This window comes from Channa argus, chromosome 17 (genome assembly GCF_033026475.1).
Source record: "Channa argus isolate prfri chromosome 17, Channa argus male v1.0, whole genome shotgun sequence".
NCBI classification, from domain to species: Eukaryota; Metazoa; Chordata; class Actinopteri; order Anabantiformes; family Channidae; genus Channa; species Channa argus.
Genome location: NC_090213.1, coordinates 12,948,756 through 12,965,866, shown reverse-complemented (window position 1 = coordinate 12,965,866; position 17,111 = coordinate 12,948,756). Strand labels below are relative to the sequence as shown.

The window sequence follows — 17,111 nt, the reverse complement described above, 5'->3', positions numbered from 1 at the left end:
TGATTAATATTATAAAGCACAAAGCTGAAATAATTATATACATTTATACAGGCATCTAAAATAAATATACATTAAACTATACATTAGTGAAAAAAGTCTGATTACATTTTTTAAAAATTGTTTTGCAGACTTCACAACTGGTTCTCCCGTTTTTTTATCTAAAGAAATAATGGAGGCATAATTCAATAAATACATTTATACAAAGTCCATATAGGGTGTCCAGAGAGAGCAGTTCATTTTCTTTTGAATCATGTGTACACGACAATAATATCACCAGATAATAAAACTGGAGATGAAATATATGACTAAGATGGTAAATTTTTAAAGGGAGGCTTTGTTAAATTAATACAAGTGAACAGAGCAATTGGGAAAAAGGCCTTCTTCCACCCCGTAGGCTAATTGTGGCAGGCGTGGGGAGTGGGAAAACATGGCTGTTAACTGATCTTTCTGTAGTTTTTAAATTAAATGGCTTCTAAGACTCAGGAGCAGTGAGATGCAAGATGAACTGGCTGGTTTAATGCAATGTAGAGCAAATGTCTTCAGATCAGTCATAGCTAACACTCACATAAACATGGGTTTGTTTTGTTCCATCTTAGAGGGAGGGGCGTACACGCTGACGTCACACTGACCCCTCCTCTCCTAAACCTGCTCCCCTCTCTCTCTGTCCTCGCTCACCGTCTGGTGCAGTGTCTCGAAGCCGAAAACAGAGCACCACCGAGGGTTCTGCCTGGCTGTCCACCGAGCTTCCACGGCTGTCATGGCGGCGCCGTTAGCCCACTTCGATGAGGACTGGCAGGACTTCAACGAATTCAAGCCGAGCTCGGAGTCGGCCGACCAGCTGGACAGGCTCAACTCAAATGTGGGCGATTCGTCGTCGGGCCTAGACGATTTCTCCGATCTGGACAACAGTTTCTCCGGGGAGATCTGCAGCTTCAAATCGATGGAGGACCTCGTCCACGACTTCGACGAGAAGCTGACAGTGTGCTTTCGAAATTACAACACCGCGACAGAAAACATAGCTCCTATTAAACCTATCACAGAGGACAATTATTTGAAAGACGACGAGTGAGTTTGCATTTTTCCTGGTTTTATCTACGCTAACTTTTAGTGTCTTTGCTAGCCAGCGAGCCCCTTTAGCTTCAACAGGCTAATGGTAACATTTCCCCCGTGATTGATCCACTATGTTAGCTTAGCCACAATCTGTGCCGACCAAACTTTAGTCAAACGAAACTACGCCTTCCTACGTGTTACAACATTGGTCCTACTTATTTTACTATCAGGCCATATTAAACGCATAAATATAGACGGACAATAAGAAATGGGGAAGACAACACACAGCAAGTGATAAATATAACATAAGTTAGGTGCACCTTTTTTAAGTCAGACTTTACGTTTATGCTAAAACAACAAGTTACGTGTGTTCATGTGTGTATTTGTAGATTGGGGGGAGAGGCCACCTTAACAATATTTAAACCATTGATCCATGAAGTGTATCGAGAGTAAATGAATGGGTATTGATCCGTGCTTATGTTGCTTGCTTTTGACTTGAAGACTTGACCTTTAGGAGCCCTGCGGTTACTTTTCACTGCTAACGGACACACTGTGTCGTGTATTGTACATGTTCCCATTATTTTCGTAAAGGTTACACTGTCAGCATCTGTTCCTAACGCCTTTACAGACCAAGGTTGGAGGTCTGCAACATTTCACAGCTACACATCCACACAACACCGTGGTATTTAACCTCACAGCCTCGCAGTCATATCCATCCCACACCAAGCATAGATGTCATGGTGCCTCCTCCTCCATAAACAATAAAGCAGCACTATTGTGACTCTACTAAGTCTAATTAGTATTGTAATTTAGCTTCCCTTGTTCTATGAAAAGGGAAGTTAACTATGTGCGTTCATTTTTCACACTGAAGTTTTGCTTCACCCGAATCTTGAATATAACTGAACTAAGATTTGAATATTGAACACAATACTCAATCTCAATAGATATTGCTTATGCCCATTTTAAACATGGCCTGAAATTGTCTTTTGTGCAGTTGGTTAACTATATATATATATTAAAACTGTACTGATATTGTTAGATTCACACTACCTCATGTGTTGTGAACTGTGCTTGATGAACTTTGAGGAACAAAGTTGTGTTTTTTGTTTGAAAAATGACTATTTAACATAGAAATGGGTAGTGTGTTAATACAATGCTAGGTGACAAACACAGATGCAAATATTAAATGTCTTTTTTTTTTTTTACATGGAACTTGTGACTGATCTAGCACAAGACCTTTTTAGCTTGGATGCAGAGAAGTAGTACAGACTGTCTTACTCACATGTGTTAGCAATCTGGTCAGATGGAGTAAAAGCATTTGTTGTTTGTAGGCAGTACATAGGTAAAGAAACAGGAAGAATAGGAATGAAATAATTGGACAGCACCCAAGTGAAGCCCAAAGAGCAGTGCCAGGCTCAGTGAGATTCTATTCTGGATGGCTGCACTTTTGCAGGACGTGCTTAGGCCCTTAACAAGTTCTCCAGTAAGAACAGAGCTGAGATGGGGATGACAAGGAGGAAAAGTGTGTGTCTTTCTGTGAGAGTGAGTATGGAGAAAGCAAAGCATGTTTGTTTAAAAGACAAGTCGTGCATGTGGATTATATGTGTGGCTGTGAACAACATTCACATAAATGTAATTGAGCAAGTAATTTAGACAAATAAGTACAGAGTTGGAGTAGAAACATGTAATGTGGTTCCTTGAATTCTGTACCAAACCTTTTTTTTAAATGCAAATTCTTTTTAGGGAAACAAGCTTATTGAGTCACGTGTCCGAGATGGCGTCATTGCTCGAGGCACAAAAAATACTTCCTGCTATCCTCTGCCCTATTTAGAACAAGCCAACAGCCCCCTACTCCCCAAGCCGTGCGTGAGCACTTCAGGGAGAAAGATGCAAGTTACGTAAACATTTGTGTGTGTTTGTGTGTGAGAGAGTTTACAGCGATGCAGAGCCACTCTGACACATGGGTTCACAGCATCCATCCTTGCTATGCTCGCAGCAGTCAGGGACAGGAATAAAAAGACAGTGACTTCCACGTGTGCTTGAATTTTATATCCTTCATAGGCTTGGCTTTGTGTCATGTTGCTCGGCAAGGCCACATGTATGGACAGTGTTAAAACTGAAGTTCACTTCAATAAAGCCTGCTGCAAACCCTGACATTAAATTAATGAGAACAGCAAAAGCATTGGATACTTAAAATTAAATAAATTCTTACTTATTTAAACTAAATGTTCATACTTTGACATCATTTTTCAATCTTGTAACCAGTAAGAAGGAGCAATTAGATTTCACAGTTGAACAATAAACTTGTTTTGTTTAACAGACTTTGAGCCACCATCTGCCTGGCTGTGATGTTTTTAACCAATGGCATCAGCCTGTCCGTGTAATGATGATTCTGTTTATGATTTTGCCAGCAAATTAAAAAAAAGCCTCTAATTATCTATATACATAGTTCTTTATAGTTTATAGAATTGAATTGCATAAGGACTCTGCTTTGAACTTGAGTTTCTGTGTGTGTAATAGGGTTGTTTTGATCAGTGGTTACAGGCGAGTGCTGTTAAGGGGGTGGTTAAAGAAGAGGACATAACATTGCCAAGTAATGCTGTGTCACAGAAAAAGAGAAGAAAGCAGCGTTGGGTATGGCTATTGTGAGCTGAAGAATCTTCAATGGTAGAGCCACCAGAAGGCCGTGTGTTCGAATCCCACCCCACCAGGTGTGTCCCTGCCCAGCCACATGGGACTGGCACAAAGGTGGTCCTACGTTCAGATAAAATGGGAGGGTTGTGGCAGGAATGAGTAAAATTTCAGGCGAATCCATGTGCAGAGCAAACCTTGTGGCGACCCCTGAAAGGACAACCTGAAAGCTGTTGATCTAGTATATTATTTTGCCATGAATCTTTCCATATTTCTTTCTTCCAGAGTCTGGAATGCTTTGACAGATAACTATGGCAACGTGATGCCTGTGGACTGGAAGACATCGCACACTCGTTCCTTACACCTGCCCAGCCTCAACCTCACTGAGCATGAGGTACATATACACACTACCCCACAAAAACAGTCTGTGATGGGGCTGCATGATATCATTTCAGCATCGTCATCGCAAGTGCAATAGTCACCGCAGTGTCTAGGCAGATTAACTCAAATTATGCAACATATCTTTTGCTTGATGCAAAACAAAAACTTGCACAGTTCACAATTTTTTGCAACAAATCAATAAGAGAAATCTGTGTCATATAGCATTTACTTTATTGAGGGGTTCTTGGATAACAGTTTGTTGCTAGTGAGCCACATACAAGCTCTGTGAGTACAGTTAACCACCAGTCACCATCATTCTTTGCCAGTTTATCAAACATTCAATGTATGTGACTGATTTAATTATTGATTTTGACCGAAACAGGTTCTTCACTTACTTTAACACTGCCTTCATGGTGAATTTACCACTGTATTCATCTATTAATTTCCCTAAAATACTTTTCTAAAGACTTGTCATAGTTCTCAGCTTTTTCTGTGCTTGTTTTTTTTTTTTTTCAAACCAGATGCATATCATGCTGTGTATGACCACACAAAAATTCATTTTTGTGTGTGCGCACACACAGACAAACATAAGTCTACACATGTTTTGAAATGCTCCCTTAATGATGAAGAGTTGAGACGCACTGTCTCAGTGCCAAGCAGTTTGCTTCTTCTTTCAAGCTGCTTGGCCACCTGTTTGCTGGGTCATCCAAACTCTTTTTCTCTGCCTCCTTCCCTTATGGACAGAAGTTGGATAACCAGTCTCTGGATCTGTCGGATGATGAGGAGCTCAGGGAGCAGATGGATATGCACTCAATCATTGTATCCTGCATCAACGAGGAGCCGCTCTTTACAGCCGAACAAGTAAACAGTCACACACATGCATGCGTGCGCAAATGCTGCTCTGTTTTGTATATTCATAGCCACATAACTGTTTTCATATTTATAGAATCATCTAGTAATCAGCTGTTATTCAACCTAGCATTTGACCCACCTCCACATACAATTACAGCTGATAAAATAGCTATTCAGCTGTAAGATTCCCACAGTATATCAGGGTTTAGAACTTTTTAGATTCAGTCTTAGGTTTTAATACAGCATCAAAATATGTGTTGATTTCATATTTTCTGTTCTTTGTTACTATTTTAAAAATGGCAGAAACCTTGTGCAAAATTCTTTGCTAACGCTACAAAGATATCATGCTGTGACAAATGTCTGCTTTTTTTTCTCTTTCTTTTACTTAACAGATCAGCACTGTGCATTTCTGATTGTAAATTATATTTAAATTGACTTTATTTAAATCACATAAACCTGGCCAGGTAGGTAATCTAAAATCCACCTTTGTACGATAATCTCTCTTTAAGTGCTTAACATCTCATAGTGTTTAGAGCATGATGAACTGTTTTATAGCTGCCCGCATACACAAATGGAGAAAAATCTCACAGTTTGTTTTGGATATTTTAGGAAAACATTTAAAATTTTTTAACATGTTTCAGACTAAAATCCATGTGTGAACTACAGTACCACCTGTGAAATTGGGTGTGCTGTCTTCTAGGTGATAGAGGAGATAGAAGAGATGATGCAAGAGTCTCCAGACCCAGAGGATGACGAGAGTCCCTCACAGTCAGACCTGTCTATGCTGTCTCAGGACCTCCACGGTCTGAAACGCTCTGGCTCCAACACGAGCTACGAGGATCGTGAGTACCAACATAGTTATGTAGATTAACAAGGAAGAAGATCAACGCACAGCTTTTAATTGTTACTGTGCTCACTAACAAATGAGTGCTGACATGCTTCTATTGTCACTCTGCTGACAGCGCAGTCAAATTACCTAATGAAGTGTGATCCTTCAGATAGTCATGTAGTACATGAAGAAGAAGCAGCTACACATGTACCATACTTATGTAATTTGTAAGAAATGCAAATGGAAATATGCAAATATGTTGCCACTACATGGTATATAATCAGTGGAATATATTTGGCTGAACACATTTTCTAATGTAAGAGCAGTGTGTAGATGATGATTGTAGGTTTGTTTTAGATATCAATATATAAAACTGTTGTAATTAGCATGTTTATATATTTTAGCTGGGCTCAGGACTGACACTGGCTGGGCAGGGCCACACCTGGTCGGGTGGAATTTGAACCCAGTGATGTACCACTGAGCCACCAGACCCGCCCCCATAACACATACTAAGCTATTTCTTCTATAAAATAACGTCTACTTAATTCTCACCACTTCACAGGGGAAATATTATGAAGTTTGCACTTTAAATTTAGAAACATTTGTGTATTTTCTTTAAAAGTAGATTTTCACATTTTCTGTATTTTAGGTTTTACAAGATTATATATTAAGATAACATCAAAAGATCATATAAAATCTAATCAGATCTTATAAAAAGATGACCTAAATTTAATAATATTGTTTAGAGGTAAAGTATTACAGCTCCCAATGTAGAACTTGAATACGTCCAACGTCCAAATTTTAATGAATTGTGAACATTCATCAACTCTGTTTCCGCACAACAGCACACATAAGTCATGCACCTGGCTCTTTCTTCCTAATATATCTACACATTATCCCCAGGTCTGCGTCAGCTGTCTGTGCATGAGCTGACTGAGACTCGGGAGGAAGTGGAGTCGGCCATTTGCCGCTACAGTGAAGAGCTCATTCAAGCTCTGGCCCTGCGAGATGAACTTGACTATGAAAAGGAGGTACTGTTATTATTTTAACTGCATCTTCGCAGCATTACCACAACAAGGCCAACATGTAAACTGCTTGTGTGCATTGATCTGCAAAATCGTGTTTAGGCAGACATTTAGAAACTTCTATTTATATAGATGTGAAAAAAATAATTTGTAGAGAAGAGAGGAGAGCTATCTGGGCATCTGTTGTTTAGTCATTGTTCAGTGCACACAGTGTTCTGTAGGCCAGTAAGAAAGGTCAGTGAATCACTACCGTATTTTTTTTACAATTTGCTCCAATGTCCAGACTTTAACTGTCTTTGTAGCAACAGCCAAAAATAGTAACACATAAGAAAATTAATAATAATAATAACAAATTAATGCAAAAAGTAAAGTAGTATGATCCAGTAAACCAGCATAATTAAAAAAGAGTTTTGTGTAAACAAACAGGTGAAGAACAGTTTCATCTCATTGCTGATCGACGTGCAGAACAGGCAGAAGGAGCATCGCGAGCTGCTACGCAAGAAGAAGAAAATTAGAAGTCTGACTACAACCGGTCCTAACGGCCAGAGGACAGCCAGCACGCACATGCCAGGCACAGTGAGTCATGTGGTGACACTGTGGGGCATAAACAAAGACAGACACATATGTCTTGTGTGCATGATTACACTGATGATTAGTGAAACAGACCCTGTATATGCAGCCACACACTTCTTTGAATTCTAAGCAGAGATGCATTATGCATGATCTGACATATAGTTTGCACGACTACACTGCTGTTGCACTATCACCAAGGGTTTGTGTGGAGCCTTTTCCTTCTTTCCCTTAAAATAGAAATCTCCTCATCTCTATATGCTCTCTCTTTCCTCTCCTTCCTGTCACTCCTTGTAGCTCCTCACTCTGGAGGGACTCTCCAATGTCATTCAAAATGGCCTCCGTCAAACTTTTGGCACCACAGGAGGGGACAAACAGGTGCCCCTGCTCTTTCTTTCCACTGCAGATACATTTCTGTGCAGTTCTTTCTCCCCTGGCATGTTTATTTCCTTCATTTCCTTTATTTCCTGCTACAACTGCTGGCTTTTGGAACCATTTGTTATGTGATTTCTTCACTATGATTTCAATTTGCTCCTTGGTTTGTGTTTTTTTTTCTTTGTTCATTCTTTATCTTCTTTTTTAAAATAACTTAATTTCTGTCCTTCACTTGACATTGTTTTTGAAGGACTTACTGTGTCTCCATCTTACTGTTCTTTTGTTTTAAGCCAAGAAGATGGTCTTGTTGTAACCACTGCTTTCTTAACTTCACACCAGAGAAGCCTCTGAAAAGTTAAAACAGACCTGCAGTCACATACAAAGCTAAATGATCTTCACTGACAAGCACAAGATTAAATAAGAGTGTGAAATTAAAACATGTTGTTATTTTGTTTGTTTTACTGTATAATGCACAATCCTTTCTTTTCAGTACCTGACCACAGTAATCCCTTATGAGAAGAAAGCAGGTACTCCTTCCGTTGAAGACCTCGAGATCCTCACCAAGAGTGAGTGTACCGCAATGCTACGTTGATTTGTCTCAGTGTGTATTAATGTTTCAAGGTGTAATGTACTGCTATTTCTCTGCCTAGTCCTCCATGCCATGAGGGACGACAGTGAAAAGGTACCTGCTCTGCTAACAGACTACATTCTCAAAGGTAAACGTTCAGCCTTTTTCATGTCTGTTATTACTTTTCCTTACCTTGACTTCAGCAAATAGAAGGAAATATTTAGAGGTGTGTTTCACACTCAGGTGACTTCTGATTTTTGTTGCCTCCACCGGACATCCACAGTCCACTGCTGTCAGAAGTACAAAAGTCATTTCGCCATTTACAGGGACAGTAATAAAAAGTGGATGCTGTAGAGAAAAGAGTGCAAACAGTAATTAAAGGATGTGGGGAAATGTGTTCTTGCCACCCATCACTGTTGACCTGTACCTTCCTTGTCTCCTGTCTGTGCTGCAATTTCCTTTGGGTAGCTCTGGTATGAGAGCAGTGGAAACTGAGGTTTGTAAGGCACTGACACACTAACAAATTTTTCACCTTCAGCTTTCGACTCTGAGTCTTGTCAAACGCCCCTTTCGCTTTTCTCTCTCCCTGCATTGTCTTCTTGTGAAGCAGCAGCCTTCCCTCTCTACACTGTAGCGCCTGTTGTGCTGCGTAGTGCTTGTGGTTGCACTACACGTACCCCGAATCATGTGAATACACTCAAGCATCTGAGTCCACTTTTAACTGCAAGCTTGTAGTAGCAATTGTTCAAGTGTTTGCTTCTCACCTGTAGAGCTGGTTCTGTTTCTTACCCCACACATCTCCTTGTGGTTAATCTATCCTTCTTTCTCAGCTCTCAAAGAAAAGCATCAGTAATAAGCTGTTTTTGTCTTCACAGTTCTTTGTCCCACGTAAAAGGTGAGCCTGCATTTCCAGCACCTTCCAGTGGACCATCAGAAGAGGGTTCTGGTCATTTGGAAGAACCCAGATAGTGGATTAAAATCCAAACCTCCTTTCCCATTTTTGACATAGACTTTCTTTCCTTGTGGCATTTTTTTGCTTTGCCACAATGTTGTTGTTCTTAAGATTTTAACTGTAGATATCTATCTTTGGTCTCTATAATTTTAATTTCTAATCTTTTACATTTTAATTTCCTGAGTGCTACAACTTTGTATGTCTTTATTGCATGATGACTTGTCTGTGGATGCCATTAATCAGTATTACTCCAGACACCTCATTTCCTGATTAACCAGTGGCTCCTGAATGGTAAAGAGACAGAAATAATAAGATTTATTTATTCTCTGGGCTTCATCAGCAGACCTGTGTGAGGGAAATCCAAGCCAGTCTTGTTGTGTAAAGTGAATGCATTTGCATCTGTGGAGTTCATACCTAATAGAGAAAAAGGTCTTAGCAGAATCTCTGGGTCTTAGAGTACCATAGGAGTCATCGTACCAAATAGAAGTCAACCTTTCCTATTTGGAAACCTTTAATTTTATGACATTTGTTGATCCATTGCATATAATGTCTTAAGGTTGGTCCAAAAGATCAAAAAACGAACGCTTTACTTAAAAAAATCCAAAATTGGAGGCCTGCATTTCTTCGCATATTGGGTTGGGTTTTTATGCTCAATAATAGCTGTTTGCCGAATGTTAAAATGAAATATTTTATATACAATTATGTGAAATTGCACACTTTGGGGAACTTTTTTACCATTTGATAAAGGGACAAATGTGAAAGGATTTATGAAAGTAATAGCTGGATGAACAACTATGTAAAGCATATTTTTGGGTAATGAGTTGTTTTTAATGAGATTAGGGAATTGCAAGTAGCCACTTTTGTGACTGTAGCGTGGCAGTATTTACACTGTCAAAGTAAAGCATCTGTGCTGTCCAAAGACCCCTGAGCCCTCGATTAATAACCACATCCCCAAAAACTTTTATCACCTCCCGTAGAGTCGTCATCACAGCTTAAGATACCTCATGTATTAATTTTTACATTGGTAGAAAATGACCCCTATGGTCATATTGTTTGATAAATAATGTGTAGGTAACTCTAGTTTAATCGTGTAGCTAAGCTTCTGTTGTAAGTTGTGAGTGTTCTCGATTAACCCTTTAACCTGTTAGAGTTAACCTGCTACGAACATTAGGTTGTGGTACAATCTTGCCCTGTGTCAAGATGAAGATTTTTTAGCATGCATTCTGCTTGATCAGTGCAACTTATCAACCATCATGAGCATGAGAACAACCTTAAAGGGGCTCACTGATTTTTACACACTGCCGTCAATTTGCACATCTTAAAGAGCATCAGTTACCCTGTGTAATACGTTTTTAAAGTCCTCTTGTAAACTGAGCTTGTCAAAGTTGAGATAGTAACCCTGATGATTTCATAGTGATCATCGTGGTGATCAGGGTTCTGTCAGCTTACGATAATAATGTTTTGAACAGAAAACAGTTTAAAAACTGAGAGCATGAGGATTGAAGAATATTACGGTATATCACATAGAGAGGGTCAAAAAAAATTGTGGAATTTGTATGATATGTATCCTGGTGAAAAGGTGAAAATATATAAGCTTCAGTCCCACTGATTTTCACTGCTCTTTTCAATGTGTAATATTCCCAACAATGTTCCCAACTTTATGGCAATGCAAGACTGAATCACTGGAGCAGCCCTTTTAAACCTCAAAACGCCAGTGTAGCCCTGCACATCTTATCAGCATATTGGTACATTAACATTGACATCACCAGCTTTTAATGGTGCAAGTCAATACTCAGATTAAGTCTAGTCTACCTCTCAGGTATAACCATCAGTGATAGAGGTTGAAATTCCTTTTCTGAAAGGTACTGACACGCCTGAGTCTTTGATGATGATGTCCTAGAAATGTCCTAGACTATGCTTTGTGATAATAGTAATAAGTGTAGCCAGCAACTTCATGGCACAGAAGAACACCTCTCTGTAGCATCTACTTGTAGCAGTCTAGTGACAATAGCATAGAGGCATTTTCAAGGAAAAATGGTGTGTTAAAGATTGCAGATGTTGGGGATGATTGCACAAAGGGTGATTTAAATATTAGGGGTCCATTTGTTCTTTTATAAAGGATTAGCTAAAAATGTAGTAGTGTATTTAAATATTTTTTATGTGCTGTTGCCAGCTTGGAAAATCATTCACAACCTCGCATGTCCTGCATGCATTTATTCTGCAAACACCTTTCAGATTGTTATGTTGTTTACAGATATTAATATCACACTAAAGGGACACGTACATGATGCATTAATGGAGAAATCCTTTAATGAAATTAAATTTAATTTTAGCAGGTTTAAGAAGATTCACTTAGGATGGCTTCATCCAGTGATACACATCCCTTAGCAGATCATAATTCAGGAAAAGCATTCGTAAAAATGGTTTCTGTGTAAATTCATCTCTGGTTTTGAAATGAAGTGGCAGTCAGCATACAGGTCACTGGAAGATCTCGTCTCTCAGGCCAGAGCCCCGCATTTTGTTTCTTCTTATAAGTGTAACTACAATGAAGAGATTTACATTTATATTTGTACAACAATACAAGCAACAAAAAGAGGCTGCCTTTGTAAATGCCTGTTTTTTTGTTTTTTTTTTGGTTGTCTTTTTTTTTACACCAGCTCCTTTTGTTTTAATGCAATATTCCCATTTGGGGTTTTATGTTTACTGTCTCATGTGGTACAGCAGTAAAATAATAATGTAAATTTTGTAACCATGTTAATGACTTTAGTGGTACAAGTGTTTGTGCCCATATTGCCATGCAACTCATTTCAAATAAATTAATATGTGAAGACTTGTGGCTTTGAGGTGTGTGTTTAACCCTTTTTTTTTTTTTTTCCAAAATATCAATATGACGAAAGTTTGCAATCATAACTTTAAAAAATAGGTTTTATTAGGGTTTATTCATTCTTAAGATGCATTATATTTATATCGACCTATAGAGAATATTAGTTTCAGTCTGTGTACCTTAAAGGTACCTTAAGTATCTGGTACCTTAAAGAACCAGTAAAACACATTTTTTTTCCTACTTGAATTCTGTTTTTTCATAACTTAAATGCATTAAAGTGAAGGTGTATTGTTAATAGAAACTTTTAGCTAATAATGTAGCAACCAATCACCTTTAGTCGTTATGTTTGCGTGAATAATTCAAATAAATTGAAATCAATAGGGTTTTTCTTTAAAAGTTGCTCATTGCTCAACAATCTGTGCTGACAAATATCCTCCATCTTAATATGTTGGATGTCACTATGTAGGCAGACTTCATTTGTTCGTCCACCTTCATAGTTAGCATCTGCCCAAAAAATCCTAATATATCCTAATTTAAGGCAAAAAATTAAAAATATGTTGTGTGTATGATCATGTCACTCACTACTGGCACTTAATGGCACTTGCAAATCACATTAATTGATCTAAGTTTCCTTGAATTTGCCAGAAAGATGTTATTCTAATATCAAAATGTATCTGAAGATATGATGATGATATGATAAGATGAATAGTAATAATTTAGGTAGAGCTGATTACAAAAGTATTATCTTCTTAAAAGTTGAAAAACATTTTATAGAAAATGATCAGGTCCCCAGGGGGAAAAATATTAAAATTAGCTGAAAATATACCTTAAATTATTTTGTTTGATGAGGTTCTTCTAAATAAGATTATTTCTTTCAAGTTACAATTTCATAAATTGACATTTGAGATATTTCATTTTCAGTTTTTAAGCAGTTACTTCAGCAATCTGTGGTCTTATTGAGCTTCTCTGCCTTCACTTTGCACACATGAGAGAGGAAACATCCCGTCAGCTGTGGGAGCTCCTGTCTCCTCTTAACCAGTTACAGAGACACTTCAGCTGGTCACAACTTCAGACAGAATCCAGTGGATTTTTATGTAAATAAGCAGCTTTGTTCTGCAAACTGTTAAAAATCTGGGGGTCTTGTCAGAAAGAAAGCCGTCCTCGGGTTACAGGTTGGTGTCAGTGAACATGGTGTGCTCCTTCCTCACAGTGCTGAAACCTTTGATGGTGTCTACAAATTCCTCATCCTCCATGAACTGTGAAGGAGGAGAACATAGGTATTTAAATAGATTGAAGGCATACAGTTAATCTCTGCATCAAGTTCTGCAATACATTTCTGGACTCTCTTACCATCCCACTGTCATGGCCAGAAATGTTTGGGTCCCATGGGTCATCGTCTCCCGTGAGAGACTTCCCGTCAATCACCTGGCTGACGCTGCGCCTCAGAGACGAGGCACTGAGGATCTCCAGCTCACACGGAGAAGGGACCTCTTCAGTGGACTCACATTTAGCTTCCACAACTTCCTGCTGTGATGGAGAAAAGACAAAACACACTGTGTACATACTGCATACAAAAAATAGGTGTGTGTGTGTCTGTGTGTGTGTGCTGAAGTTTTACCTCTATCTTCATGGAGAAGCCCTTGAGAGTTACACTGTTGGAGAAGCCTGTTGTGTCAGGCACAGTGTCAAACTAAAAACAAGAGGGGGTGAGACTTTGACAAGTTGAAGAAATAGCATTGTTTAATAAATTATATTCTACAATTTTGTACGTTCTACAGTTGTTATATATGGCATTATATGTGTGTCTTCTTTATTTTATTCTTCAAATAAATAAAAAAAAATTTATATTTAAATCATTTCCTCACAAGTGAATTTAACTTTTGAGGAATAAGGCACAAATATACACCAATCAGCCACAAAATTAACACTGGTGGTTGTCGAGGACAAGGCTCAATATCAGTATAGTACAATGGTGCTGGAACATTGTGAAGTGTCCTAAAGAGAAATGGTGGTTTTAGGGCAAGTTTTTTGACTAGCAGGAAAACCGAATTGGAATAATAATATCTTGAAGGAGTAGCCTGATTATTAATATTCCTTAGCCTGCTATGACACACACAAAAAAAATCTATGTCCTGAGTAAGTAAAGAAGAAATGGTGTGACGCTCTTCACTCACTAAAAAAGAGGGCGGGTAAGCAGCCATGGGGCTCCTCTTGTGCATAGGTATGCTCACCAGTGGAGGTCTCTCTCTGGTGAAGGGGGGTCTGTTCAGAGCCTGGCGGAGGACAAGCAGAAGAAAACTTTGAATTTATCTGAGCTTTATTTGTAAAGACAGAGTAGCTACATCTGTTTTTTTGAAAATACACACTTCTGCATTTTCTCTCCCCAACTTAATAGTCACAACTCATGTCAGTGAGGTGCAGCCCAGATTTGGGAGGACATCCGGACCTTTACTGGCTACACCACTGTAACGGGAAATAAAGTAATGTCTCTTACCCACTGAAGCATAAAACCTAACACAATGGCCAGCAGCAGCAGGGCGATGCTTGCCATCAGTACAATGAACCACAGCTCCTGGATGACCGTTTGGTCCCCCTGCTCTCCCTCTGCCCGCTCACCGCTGCCTCCTCCTCCTCCTCCGCCTCCAGGAGGGATAAGGCTCGGTGAAACTACAGGGAAAAACAGCAGAGCCACTTTGATTTTTCTGTTTTGCTGTGAAACTGTGGCAGTCGGTTTTCTTAAGCATGACAGCCATGATAATATGTGAGTTTATTTTTAGTTTTTAAAGTAATTATTACATTTCTAAAACCCACTGTACAGTATCATTACAATCATTTTAATACCAACTTGTCACTTATGTAAGAGCAATGCATTTTCTTTTTACATTTAACTTCATATATCTTAGAGAAAGAACCAAAGTTTTGTCTGACTATAGGAAACATTCCACACTTCTAAATGATCATCATATCCCTTAGAAGACACAACCTGCTCATCTAAATGTCTCCTTGACCAGTGTGCTTATTCAGACATCTGCTGGGTTTATGTGAGATAGAAATAAGGTCAGAAGTGGGCCCCCTGGAAAAGAAAGATGATCACACATGTACTGCAGAGGAGATGACCATGTAACTAGAGACAGACTGGCTTGCATGCCCTAGATTATCTCCTGCAGATAGCACCACACTCTGCAGTCACTCTTTCCTATTCATCTACATTTTTATACATTACACTATAGCCTGTCTATGAATAGTCTTTATGTTTAAATTGCTACCTTGTACAGTATTTTGACAGGATGTTGTTAGTGGCAACATTGTACTTGTTTGTAAGGATAATAAAAGTAATAAACGTTCATGCTTTTTTCCAAATTCTTAGAAAGCCTCTCCAGTAAAAAAACTATTTGTGTCCAGGATGTTGATGGTTTAGACATTCCTGTTACAGACTGACAGTAAAAGATGAGGAAACAAACAGAAAAACATATGCAGACAGAGAGAAGTGTGACCACCCAGGAACTCACCACTGCTGAGGTCCGTGGTTCGGCCTGTGGCGGGAGGTGCTGGCAGCTCCTCTCTGTTTGACACATCGATCAGAAGGGAAACAACCTGATGGGCAATTTAGGATCACACCTGTTGCCCCATCAATATTTCACATCTGATACTTTTACTTGTTCAACACCAAACAGATGAGGCCAGACTTTTGAAAAATGATGGATTCCCATGTCCCTAAGAGTAATGTTTCTTAGAGTGGACAGTGAAGAAGGACAGTAACACAGCAGAAAGAGCCATGAACAAACTGCATATGCAGTGTAAGCCTCTAAAAACTCCCATCAACCTTAGCGTTTCTTCAGGAGCACCATGGAAACAGCCAGTGTCAGTTTTCAGTTTACCTGAAGAGGCATGGATGTTGTATCTTCACCCATCTGATCCTCAGGTTCACTGTCTGTCCTTCTCCATAACAATGTGGGCCTCCTCTCTTAATGGACAATGATATCAATTGAAGATGATACAAAAATTATCTAAACATATTTGTAGCTTTAATAGTTCATAACTATTAAATCATATGTAATTCTTACAGTGTTTAGAAACAAGTGAAGCCAACTATTTGCAAATTTCTAACTTGTTGATATGCCCTTGATTAAGCCACAATCTCTTCTTCTACCAGCTCTGATCGGAGGATTATTTCACATTAATGTAGTGTTGCATTTCAGGTACTGCTGTATTTTATAACGAAACATAGTTTAAATTTTTACAAAGAATCAGCACAGCATAGACAGTCACCTCAACCACCGCGCACTTAAGTGCTTCATGTGATCAACAAGTTGCATCGTACTACAACTAATTTCATTACTATTTTAATATTTGGAAAGAATTTGTACATTATTTTATATTTTTGTCAGATTTTTTGTTTGTTTGTTTGTTTCATGTTAGATGCTTTCTTTAAATCTTTCTACTTAAGTAAAACTGTTTTACTTTATATGAACTCTAACTGTTTGTGATCTTGTGGGAAACAGTGTTCAGTGTGCACATTGTTTCTTGTAATTTTCTATACAACCACATGATGGCGCGATGCAGCAGCTGCTGGTTGCGAGGAAGTGTCCACTGTAGTGAGGAAATAGCAGCAGAGAAGCAACTAATTATGCAAGTACATCTGCACTACTTATCTTTAGTGGCAGTCCTGTCATGTTAAGGCTGAAAACAGATGCACAGGTTGTGAACACATGTATATATATACATGGTCAAAATGAATACTCCTTTTCTCTTCCCTTTTAGAACAAACAGCAAATGCATCTAGCCAGAGGCCCTAATATGAAAGAGTGTAACACCTCTCTGTTGTGTCCTCAAGTGACGTCTAACTGTACATGTACAGTTGTCCATCAGCTGTGGGGGGATGATTGAGAATGACAGGCAGGAGATACAGCAGCCGATTTAGTAACAGTATGTTGGGGTGTTCACGGTGGTGCCGCACGAACACATTAAACTTTTAAACGTGAATTCTGGGAGGATATAACACTGTTGGATTAGGACGACTATCGAATATTTTGCTTCTCTGTGTCTCTAACCTG

At 38.9% G+C, this 17,111-nt stretch overlaps 2 protein-coding genes across 6 annotated transcripts; one reads left to right on the top strand and one right to left on the bottom strand.

Moving 5' to 3' along the window:
* Positions 1 to 653: 653 nt before the first annotated feature.
* Positions 654 to 12,063, top strand: fez2b (fasciculation and elongation protein zeta 2b). Of its 5 annotated transcripts, XR_010911201.1 has the most exons (12): positions 654 to 1,065; positions 3,967 to 4,075; positions 4,807 to 4,923; positions 5,615 to 5,756; positions 6,647 to 6,774; positions 7,195 to 7,344; positions 7,636 to 7,716; positions 8,204 to 8,279; positions 8,364 to 8,429; positions 8,750 to 8,777; positions 8,892 to 8,968; positions 9,157 to 12,063. XR_010911201.1 is itself a non-coding variant. In XM_067481363.1 (11 exons), the coding sequence occupies exons 1-10, from the start codon at positions 758 to 760 to the stop codon at positions 8,758 to 8,760; spliced, it is 1,188 nt and encodes a 395-aa protein (XP_067337464.1). In that variant the 5' UTR covers positions 654 to 757; the 3' UTR covers positions 8,761 to 8,777; positions 9,157 to 12,063. The 5 variants fall into 5 exon arrangements, 3 of the variants coding, with proteins under 3 accessions (XP_067337464.1, XP_067337465.1, XP_067337466.1); XR_010911200.1 differs by having other exon boundaries at positions 8,750 to 8,968; XM_067481363.1 differs by lacking the exon at positions 8,892 to 8,968.
* si:ch211-57i17.5 (usherin) lies at positions 12,049 to 13,691 on the bottom strand. The gene is made up of 2 exons (XM_067481366.1): positions 13,408 to 13,691; positions 12,049 to 13,313 (listed from the first exon to the last, which is right to left on the bottom strand). The coding sequence occupies exons 1-2, from the start codon at positions 13,618 to 13,620 to the stop codon at positions 13,224 to 13,226; spliced, it is 303 nt and encodes a 100-aa protein (XP_067337467.1). The 5' UTR covers positions 13,621 to 13,691; the 3' UTR covers positions 12,049 to 13,223.
* Positions 13,692 to 17,111: the final 3,420 nt, after the last annotated feature.

Coding starts and splice junctions, on each gene's coding strand:
- fez2b (XM_067481365.1), top strand. CDS start 758: ATGGCGGCGCCGTTAGCCCACTTCGATGAGGACTGGCAGGACTTCAAC. Junction 4,076..4,806: donor TCAACCTCACTGAGCATGAG/GTACATATACAC, acceptor CCTTATGGACAG/AAGTTGGATAACCAGTCTCT. Junction 6,775..7,194: donor AACTTGACTATGAAAAGGAG/GTACTGTTATTA, acceptor GTAAACAAACAG/GTGAAGAACAGTTTCATCTC.
- si:ch211-57i17.5 (XM_067481366.1), bottom strand. CDS start 13,620: ATGTACACAGTGTGTTTTGTCTTTTCTCCATCACAGCAGGAAGTTGTG. Junction 13,314..13,407: donor CTGGCCATGACAGTGGGATG/GTAAGAGAGTCC, acceptor CCTCCTTCACAG/TTCATGGAGGATGAGGAATT.